We start from the raw sequence: 11,471 nt of genomic DNA on the forward strand, positions 1-11,471 counted from the left end.
GTTTCCCTGACCTAAGGCTGTATTTGGTGAATTTTCCTCTCCTTATGTGAGCAGTAGTAACTAATCATCTGGTATCCATAAGATCCACACCAAGTGAAAAAAAAAAGAGATTTCTGCTTCTTTCACTCTGCATTATGATTATATCTCTACCCAATCCGGAGATAAGCTTCAACACCAAAATTCCACAGAGGCAAGACAAGGTCACAGCCTTAACCGTGAGTCAGAAAAACCCTCATATAATGTTAAAAATACAGTTCATTATATCCAGAAATATATTTGTTTGTCAGTTTCAAAGAAATGCATTACCTATGTGTAAAACTGTGCTCCAAATGGCAGGAGCTGTGGAGGACTGAGCATTTCCCCCAGACAAAACAGGAAACACAGAAGCTATCTACTCTTGAGCAGTACAACTCTGTAAGGTCAGTTATTTAGACAGGCTTATCCTCTTCCTCTTTCTTTCTATGGAAGGCCTCTGTGAGGACAAAGGACCAGTAGATGACGGTGATGGAGGTGTTGACAACAACGATGGTGACTGAGGTGTTGGTAGGTTGAGAGAAGGCCGGGCACTGTTTCCACAGCTCTGTGTTTAGCTACGTTTAGTGCACAGGAATGGGTCATTCATCCCCATTTTACTATAGCTGTGGCCCTCCCTCTCAGCATGCTGGTAATTCTCTATCCCTCCAGAGCTGACAGCTGCCTTTCTTTCCACTCTCTGCAGAGCTGACAACTGAAGATGCACACATACTGTACATCACACGAACAATGTCTTTCCCCTGATCCGGGTTATGAAGAGAGTATGTTTGTACTGTTAAGTGGCTAAATTCCCAATCTGACCCTCAAACCATCGGTCACCTAATAATCCCCAGTTTACGATTGGCTCATTCATCCCCCTCTCCCCTGTAACCATTCCCCAGGGCGTTGCTGTAAATTAGAACGTGGTCTCAGTCAACTTACCTAGTAAAATAATGAAAAAAATAAAGTGTAAATTCTACATTTTCATTCCATTTGTAATCTTTGTCAAAGCACAGAGAATACCAATGTGTTTCAGTGTGAATGAGAAAGCTGAAGGGAAATAACTCGTAGAGAATTTCCATATTCATATGACCCTATTATTAATGTCTCGGATGGCGGAGTATGAGTGGCTGTGTGGATTAGCCATCATGATGCAATACCTCTGACTGGGCTAGAACACAGGCAAGCTACTGCCATGATAGTGCTAAACGACACCATTGTTGTATTGTCTCAATGTTATTACCTAAGCCTTTATTTTCATTTGAGATTAAAAATTAAATGCGAATGACAGAGCAGAAAAGTGGATTAACAATCTTGATTGACAAATCAGGTTCGGATTTCAGATGCTTATCAAATCATTCTGAATTAAAGATAAATGTGAATGGTTCACTGAGCTTAGGGGGAAAAGCATTACATTATCTTGACAATTTATTCATGTAGCTTCCATGAAAACAATGAATAAACAAACTAAAACATGGCTGAATGCACTGTAATATCATTATTACACTGCCTTGTCTCAGAGGCCAACAATCACTGGCAAGAGTCAAGATCGTTTCAATGAATGAAAATGGGTCTAAGTGATCATGAGTTAGGACATCTGCGGAAAGCTCTTACAGTGCTGTATAGCAGTTCTCCTATAGCTTCCAATGTCCATGCTTGCCGTTTGGCCCTCACTGCTCCCCTTGCAGTCGTAGTAGTCCGTCAGCGTACTGGAACTGTGTGCCGTTCTCATACTCCAGCATGTCCAGGGCTACCTCACAGCTCTCCTTCACCACGCGCTCTGTGTCTTTCCTGTAGCGCTCCAGGATCTTCATACACTCCTCCTTGCCAATGGATCCCAGGGCCTCTGCACACTCATGCCTCACCATGGCATTCTCCCCGTCCAGCTCCAGAGCTGCCTGCAGCTGGGGGATGCTGGCTGGATGCTGGATCTGACCCAGGACGTAGCCAATCTCATGGCGGAACAAGGCACTGCTACACTGAAGACCTGTGAAGTATAAAAGGGTTGAGTGAGTGTTGGTGTTTTCAGAGACGCTGATAGGAGGGTTACGTAATGATTCAGAGACGCTGATAGGAGGGTTACGTAATGATTCAGAGACGCTGATAGGAGGGTTACGTAATGACTCAGAGACGCTGATAGGAGGGTTACGTAATGATTCAGAGACGCTGATAGGAGGGTTACGTAATGATTCAGAGACGCTGATAGGAGGGTTACGTAATGATTCAGAGACGCTGATAGGAGGGTTACGTAATGATTCAGAGACGCTGATAGGAGGGTTACGTAATGACTCAGAGACGCTGATATTGGAGGGTTACGTAATGACTCAGAGACGCTGATAGGAGGGTTACGTAATGATTCAGAGACGCTGATAGGAGGGTTACGTAATGATTCAGAGACGCTGATAGGAGGGTTACGTAATGATTCAGAGACGCTGATATTGGAGGGTTACGTAATGATTCAGAGACGCTGATAGGAGGGTTACGTAATGACTCAGAGACGCTGATAGGAGGGTTACGTAATGATTCAGAGACGCTGATAGGAGGGTTACGTAATGATTCAGAGACGCTGATAGGAGGGTTACGTAATGATTCAGAGACGCTGATAGGAGGGTTACGTAATGATTCAGAGACGCTGATAGGAGGGTTACGTAATGATTCAGAGACGCTGATAGGAGGGTTACGTAATGATTCAGAGACGCTGATAGGAGGGTTACGTAATGATTCAGAGACGCTGATAGGAGGGTTACGTAATGATTCAGAGACGCTGATAGGAGGGTTACGTAATGATTCAGAGACGCTGATAGGAGGGTTACGTAATGATTCAGAGACGCTGATAGGAGGGTTACGTAATGATTCAGAGACGCTGATAGGAGGGTTACGTAATGATTCAGAGACGCTGATAGGAGGGTTACGCAATGATTCAGAGACGCTGATAGGAGGGTTACGTAATGATTCAGAGACGCTGATAGGAGGGTTACGTAATGATTCAGAGACGCTGATAGGAGGGTTACGTAATGACTCAGAGACGCTGATAGGAGGGTTACGTAATGATTCAAAGACGCTGATAGGAGGGTTACGTAATGATTCAGAGACGCTGATAGGAGGGTTACGTAATGATTCAAAGACGCTGATATTGGAGGGTTACGTAATGATTCAGAGACACTGATATTGGAGGGTTATGTAATGATTCAGAGACACTGATATTGGAGGGTTACGTAATGATTCAGAGACGCTGATAGGAGGGTTACGTAATGATTCAAAGACGCTGATATTGGAGGGTTATGTAATGATTCAGAGACACTGATATTGGAGGGTTATGTAATGATTCAGGACAAGAAAATGTGCTTATGTGAATACGAATGTGGCTGCACATTTTGCAGAAAATACAAATTCACTCCTTTATTGACAATTGCCATAGACAGCATAGTCTAAGGAGGACTGCCAGTCTCTCTCACCATCTCCTAGAGCCAGGACAGCCTCCTCGGTGCCCAGGTTGCGGAGGGCGAACATGGCCCTGTAGCGCTCAAACAGTGGCAGGCTCTCATCCAGGAGTTGTGTCCTCAGCTCAGGGACAGTCTTCCTCTGGGCTGGGGGAGCAGGGTCCACAGAACAGTAAGGGTTTCCGTCGGTGCCCTCCTCTCCGTTCTGGTCCCCACCAGATGTCAGCCACTCCAGCCGCCTGACAGCCAACTGGCACGTCTCTGCCACCTGGAGGAGAACGAGAGTACTGTCATGACCATCACACAGGCACTGTAGGGACTGATTGACACCTTTCCTACGCACTTCAGTATTTGATATTAAAGACTTAGCTTATTCAGTTGCGTAACGCACTCTGCAGGTGTGGCTACCTTGCACACTCTGAATACATTTCTTTCAACTGCTGAAAACCCTCCCACTTGCTAACCAACAGATTTTATTTGAGTTTATTCAATAGGGTTTATTACATTCATCTTAAGCCATCCCTTTTAGTTTTAATGTTGTCAGACTCACTAGCATATAATTGAGAACAGGTTCAGAATATTAGGTTTCAAATAGAAAGTGTAACATGTCAAGTGTTGGTCCCATGAGCTGAAATAAAAAAACAAATCACAGAAACATTCCATTTGTACATAAAGCTTTTTTGCTCATTTTGTGCACAAATTTGTTAACATCCCTGTTAGTGAGAATTTCTCCTTTGCCAAGACTATCCATCCACCTGACAGGTGTGGCATATAAAGAAGATGATTAAACAGCATGATCATTACACAGGTGCATCGTGCTGGGGACAATAAAAGGCCACTAAAATGTGCAGTTTTGTAACAACATCACAGATGTCTCAAGATGAGGGAGTGTGCAATTGGCATGCTGACTGCAGGAATTATCCACCAGAGCTGTGGCCAGAGAATTGAATGTTCATTTCTCTATCATAACCCGACCTCTGTCGTATTAGAGAATTTGGCAGTAAGCGCAACCGGCCTCACAACCACAGACCATGTGTAACCACGCCAGCCCAGGATCTCTACATCAGGCTTCTTCACCTGCGGGATATTCTGAGACCAGCCACCTGATTAAACTGTGGGTTTGCACAACCAAATAATTTTTGCACAAACTGTCAGAAACCGTTGTCTCAGGGAAGCTCATCTGCATGCTCGTCGTCCTCACCAGGGTCTTGACCTGAATGCAGTTTGGCGTCTTAACCAACTTTAGTGGGCAAATGCTCCCCTTCAGGGCATAAAATAAACATCCCCCACCAGCCAAATGTGGGTAGATTTCAGTATAGACAGGTAAAGTCTTTCACCAGCCACGTTGGCGGGTGGTCCATTTGCAGGGCTCTACAGTGCAAGCATTACATTTGCGAATTAAGTCAAAAGTAATTTATAAGCACACGTGCAAGTTAAAGAATACTGCAGTAGCTATTTAAAGTATTCCTGCTGTTTTGTTTCATAGTATTTATTTGTCCAATTAGCAGCTAAGCCTATAAATAACCTCGCGCAGGGGCACTGAGTGAAGTGATGAGATACAGTGCCTTGCGAAAGTATTCGGCCCCCTTTAACTTTGCGACCTTTTGCCACATTTCAGGCTTCAAACATAAAGATATAAAACTGTATTTTTTTGTGAAGAATCAACAACAAGTGGGACACAATCATGAAGTGGAACGACATTTATTGGATATTTCAAACTTTTTTAACAAATCAAAAACTGAAAAATTGGGCGTGCAAAATTATTCAGCCCCTTTACTTTCAGTGCAGCAAACTCTCTCCAGAAGTTCAGTGAGGATCTCTGAATGATCCAATGTTGACCTAAATGACTAATGATGATAAATGCAATCCACCTGTGTGTAATCAAGTCTCCGTATAAATGCACCTGCACTGTGATAGTCTCAGAGGTCCGTTAAAAGCGCAGAGAGCATCATGAAGAACAAGGAACACACCAGGCAGGTCCGAGATACTGTTGTGAAGAAGTTTAAAGCCGGATTTGGATACAAAAAGATTTCCCAAGCTTTAAACATCCCAAGGAGCACTGTGCAAGCGATAATATTGAAATGGAAGGAGTATCAGACCACTTCAAATCTACCAAGAACTGGCCGTCCCTCTAAACTTTCAGCTCATACAAGGAGAAGACTGATCAGAGATGCAGCCAAGAGGCCCATGATCACTCTGGATGAACTGCAGAGATCTACAGCTGAGGTGGGAGACTCTGTCCATAGGGCAACAATCAGTCGTATATTGCACAAATCTGGCCTTCATGGAAGAGTGGCAAGAAGAAAGCCATTTCTTAAAGATATTCATAAAAAGTGTTGTTTAAAGTTTGCCACAAGCCACCTGGGAGACACACCAAACATGTGGAAGAAGGTGCTCTGGTCAGATGAAACCAAAATTGAACTTTTTGACAACAATGCAAAACGTTATGTTTGGCGTAAAAGAAACACAGCTGAACACACCATCCCCACTGTCAAACATGGTGGTGGCAGCATCATGGTTTGGGCCTGCTTTTCTTCAGCAGGGACAGGGAAGATGGTTAAAATTGATGGGAAGATGGATGGAGCCAAATACAGGACCATTCTGGAAAACCTGATGGAGTCTGCAAAAGACCTGAGACTGGGACGGAGATTTGTCTTCCAACAAGACAATGATCCAAAACATAAAGCAAAATCTACAATGGAATTGTTCAAAAATAAACATATCCAGGTGTTAGAATGGCCAAGTCAAAGTCCAGACCTGAATCCAATCGAGAATCTGTGGAAAGAACTGAAAACTGCTGTTCACAAATGCTCTCCATCCAATCTCACTGAACTCGAGCTGTTTTGCAAGGAGGAATGGGAAAAAATGTCAGTCTCTCAATGTGCAAAACTGATAGAGACATACCCCAAGCGACTTACAGCTGTAATCGCAGCAAAAGGTGGCGCTACAAAGTATTAACTTAAGGGGGCTGAATAATTTTGCACGCCCAATTTTTCAGTTTTTGATTTGTTAAAAAAGTTTGAAATATCCAATAAATGTCGTTCCACTTCATGATTGTGTCCCACTTGTTGATTCTTCACAAAAAAATACAGTTTTATATCTTTATGTTTGAAGCCTGAAATGTGGCAAAAGGTCGCAAAGTTCAAGGGGGCCGAATACTTTCGCAAGGCACTGTACATGTTTTGCATAAAAGTAGGTCTAATTCACTTGAAATTTGACAAAGTTAGAACTAATTTCTTGGCTATTAACATTGTTTTGTTCACAAGCTAAGTTGTTTTTCAACATTGGTTTGAGTCTGCAGCTTCTACTGACAGCGAAGAGACAGAGTCAGATCCCAAATCTCTCTCTCACACCTGACAGGACTGGAGTGGCACCATTAGCACAGTAACATCCTGCCCTTAAAGGGGCAGCCAAAGACTGATATTTTCATTAAAAGACTGAGGTCACAAAAAATGACATGAAATTGAGCAATATACCACATTTCTTACTAATACATTTCTTGTTTTAGAAACAAAACGTGGTAATCAGTACTTTTTAAAATATAATTATGGCAAACATATTTTGGCTGGTAAAATAAAATCATAGTGCCTGGTATATTTTTTTCATCTACTGTACTTGCCACAAGGGCTGGTGGACCAAAAAAGTTAATTTTAGGCCCTGCTCATTTTCGATGGCCACTGGCACGTAGGAAAAGTGTGCTCTTCACAAATTAATCTCGGTTTCAACTGTACTGGGCAGATGGCAGACAAGGTGCATGGCATCTTGTGGTTTGCTGATGTCAACATTGTGAACAGAGTGCCCCATGGTGGCTGTGGGGTTATGGAATGGACTGGCATAAGCTATGGACCATGAACACAATTGCATTTAAATCGATGGCAATTTGAATGCACAGAGATAGTGACGAGATCCCAAAAGGCCCATTGTCGTGCCGTTCATCCCCCGCCATCATCTCATGCTTCATGATACTGGACTGCCCCATAATTCCTGGAAGCTGAAAATGCCCCAGTTCTTCCATGGCTCAAACATGTTACTGATTGAGCATGCTCCCACCAATATCCAACAACTTTGCACATCCATTGAAGTGGGTCAACATTACATAGAACACAATCAACAGCCTGATCAACTCTATGTGAATATGTCACGCTGCATGAGGCAAATGGTGGTCACACCAGATACTGACTGGTTTTCTGATCCACGCCCAAATTTTTTTAATATATTTTTTTTAAGGTGTCCGTGACCAACATATGCATATCTGTATTTCCAGTCGTGAAATCCATAGATTAGGGCCCAATGAAATTATTTAAATTGACTGATTTCCTTATATGAACAGTAACTCTGTAAAATCTTTGAAATTGTTGCATGTTACATTTTATTTGTTCAGTGTGACTATGCATATTTGTCTCCGGAAGATTAGTGTACATAGAATTACAATAGGGAGAATAGTGTACAATAGTAGGCTATACCCTCATCTATTGCATGCACTAATATGGTTCAAACTGTTACGGCGTGGTCTCCATAACGATTTAATTAGCCTATTGTCAATAATGATCCTCAACTGCATGGTCGTAACAGCGTTTACAGAGGCTCAAATGAAGGTAAATGAAAACAAATGGAATGATAATGTAGGCTATATCCCAACTGAAGTGAACTAACAGTAAATTGGCAGTTGAATGTGTGTGGTTAACAGGCCTACTGACGGTCGATACTGATAGTGGGTAATATTTGACATGATAGAAATAGGAAAAGTCGGGGCAGCCTATAATTAAGACATTCGAGAATTCCCATCATTGCAAGTTAAAAAGCCGTACAATTTCAATTCTGCATAATGGGACAGTATTTTATAAACTTTGTAGGAAAGTTAATATGTTGACATGCTTCAGTTTGCTGCCATATGACTGGTTTCATTTGTCTCCCGTGATTAAGGTCAAATAGATGTACAGTGAATTCGGAAAGTATTCAGATCAGACCCCTTGACTATTTCCACATTTTGTTACATTACAGCCTTATTCTAAAATTGATTAAAAATTGTCCACCCCCCCCAATATACACACAATACCCCATAAAGACAAAGCAAAAACCGTTTTTTTTCTTCAAATGTATAAAAACATTACATTTACATAAGTATTCAGACCCTTTACTCAGTACTTTGTTGAAGCATCTTTGGCAGTGATTACAGCCTAGAGTCTTCATTCTTCTCTGCAGATCCTCTCAAGCTCTGTCAAGGTTGGATGCGGAACGTCGCTGCACAGCTATTATCAGGTCTCTCCAGAGATGTTCGAAGGGTTCAAGTCCGGGCTCTGGTTGGGCTCCAGTCAGAGTTCCTGAGCACTCTGGAACAGGTGTTCATCAAGGATCTCTTTACTTTGCTCCGTTCATCTTTCCCTCAATCCTAACTAGTCTCCCAGTCCCTGCTGCTGAAAAACATCCCCACAGCATGATGCTGCCACCCCCATGCTTCACCGTAGGGCTGCTGGTGCCAGGTTTCCTCCAGACCATGTCAGAATCACCTCCCGACCAGCTCTAGGAAGAGTCTTGGTGGTTCCAAACTTCTTCCATTTAAGAATGATGGAGGCCACTGTTCTTGGACCTTCAATGTGACAGAAACTGTTTGGTACCCTTATCCAAATCTGTGCCCTGGCACAATCCTGTCTGAGCTCCACGGACAATTCCTTCGACCTCATGGCTTAGTTTTTACTCCAACATGGACTTTCAACTGTGGGACCTTATGTAGACGGGTGTGCCTTTGCAAATCATGTCCAATCAATTGAATTTACCACAGGTGGACTCAAATCAAATAGTAGAAACATCAAGGATTATCAATGGAAACAGGATGCAACGGGAGTTAAATTTAGAGTCTCATAGCAAATGTTCTGAATACGTATTTATTTACTTGTAATAAATTTGCTAACATTTCTAAACCTGTTTTTAATTTAGTCATTATGGGGTTGTGTGTAGAGTTGCCAGGATTTAAAAAAAATCTATTTTAGAATACGGCTGTAAAAGAAGACAATGTGGAAAAAGTAAATGCACTGTAAAACAAGCATGATATTTACAATTCCCTTATCCAAACAGATTACTAATTTACCTAGCTATAATCAAGTTGTAAATTACAGTGCATGGAGAACGGTGTTATTTCTATTGGAAAAAAATTAAGTAGATGCTTTTACCACTTGGAACCAGTAGGTCGCTAGACTATTCATGGTTTCCTTGGGCATAAAGGTGGTGGAATTAAGTCAAGGTCAGAATACGGCATATCTCCACACCAAATGAATAGCTTGGTGAATAGCATAATATTCTCAGGCATAAATTCAAGGTCAGAATACGCAGAGAGAAGTGCATACAGGGAATTCCCCCTCATTGAATATTACTATATGTAAATGCTGTGTGTTTTGTTTGATTTCCACAATCTCTTTGCTACTAATTTATATCCAATATGCCTCATTTTGCATACCTCGATGACTGGGTCCTCAGAGTACTCTTTCAGTATGTCAAGGACCTCGAGGTTCCCAATAGCTCCTAATGCTTCCCCTAAATAAATAAAAATTAAAAAGTGAAACATTTAGATAAGCACTATTACATTCTGTGAACATGTTTATCAATACAGTATGTATATGAATGAGAGTGGACTCATGATCTGGCATACTGACCTGCTTCATGCCTGACCATAGGCTCCTGTGTTGTGTCTTTCAGAACAGTCTCTAGCGTGGGGATGGCTCTCTCATCCTGCATTTGACCCAGGCAATATGCCAACTCATGTTTCAACAGAGCAGAATCATCCACAAAAGTCTGACTGATCCATTCTATTGCCTCTGGTCCACCCACGTTACGCAGAGTGAAGAGTGCTCTGAACCGTGTTGTCAGGTCCTGCTTTGGGTTGACCAGAATTTTTCCCACTGCTGCCACCTCCTGCTCACTTGCCATTCTGAGAATAATAATGGCTGTAGCTACTGTATCTGAAAAAGGGGGAAATATCAGAAACGGTGAGGATGTTAAATTAATTAACTGAATATGTAGTTAGCTATTGCACATCTAGTACAAAACACGAAATTCAATCAACAAACAATTTTCCCTAGTATAAAACTAGACAGCTGCATTGCTGGTTCACATCAGCTATGCTTTTCAGGCTAGCATCCTAGCTAGCTTTAGTTACAGAACCAGCAAGCTAACGTTAGCTGGCAAAGATGTTTGATAACATGGCTAGCTAGCTAAGTTTGCTAATGAATATCATGCCATATACAAGCCGAATCTCGCTTAGTAAAATACTTCACAGCTCGAAGATAATTAATCATACTCACTTCACTGAATTTTCTGGAACAGTTCGCTACAAGCAGCACTTCATATTTCCCACATGGACAAACAAGAAAGTTCCACAGGCACAAAGCAGAGAGGATGAGTCGACCCGAGAGGGTTTACTCTGCCCAAATTCGGTCCACGAAAATAAGACCACAAAGTGAGGAATTTTTGTAAGGAGGTCAATGAGTGTCGAATTTGGTGAACAAAATATATAATTGCTAATTTGCTACGTGAGGTTTATTTGATCGAATAGAAGTTTCGTAATGGATAGTTGTTACTCATGCACTGAGTGACGGACGCACGTGGTATGTTGGCAACTTTGGGCGAAAGAAAACTAATTTACTGTGGAGATGTGCCTGTTTTCCGTTAGGGAAGTGCACGTATGCAAAAACTAAATTCGCCTTTGCGCTCCTAAACAACGCGACAAAAAAACTTGGCAAAGGTTAGTCTACAAAACTCAGTCCACTCTGTTCATAACATATTTTAGTTTTGGGAACATAAAACTGTACTGAGATCAAATGTTTCATCAATAAGACAAGTTGCAGAATATCGGCCAAAATCCATCTCGTTCAATCTTCTCCCACTGCCGGCCACTGGAATTCCTCCCACTACAATTTTTAGTAGTGAGTAGAAAAGCGAAGTGAATGCTTCACATTTATACACCCGCTCGATCTGTGGTTAGAGCGGTCACTCGACTATCGTGTAATAATAATAGATAATCTCTGC

General features: G+C 42.0%; 1 protein-coding gene across 1 annotated transcript; it reads right to left on the bottom strand.

Annotated features, from left to right (window-relative positions):
* Positions 1-1,232: 1,232 nt before the first annotated feature.
* On the bottom strand, positions 1,233-11,405 carry LOC110524389 (deoxyhypusine hydroxylase). Its single transcript, XM_036978132.1, has 5 exons — positions 10,748-11,405; positions 10,100-10,405; positions 9,904-9,980; positions 3,468-3,720; positions 1,233-1,999 (listed from the first exon to the last, which is right to left on the bottom strand). Exons 2-5 carry the CDS (start codon positions 10,371-10,373, stop codon positions 1,683-1,685), a joined length of 921 nt encoding a protein of 306 aa, XP_036834027.1. The 5' UTR covers positions 10,374-10,405; positions 10,748-11,405; the 3' UTR covers positions 1,233-1,682.
* Positions 11,406-11,471: the final 66 nt, after the last annotated feature.

This window comes from Oncorhynchus mykiss, chromosome 5 (genome assembly GCF_013265735.2).
Source record: "Oncorhynchus mykiss isolate Arlee chromosome 5, USDA_OmykA_1.1, whole genome shotgun sequence".
Classification (NCBI taxonomy): Eukaryota; Metazoa; Chordata; class Actinopteri; order Salmoniformes; family Salmonidae; genus Oncorhynchus; species Oncorhynchus mykiss.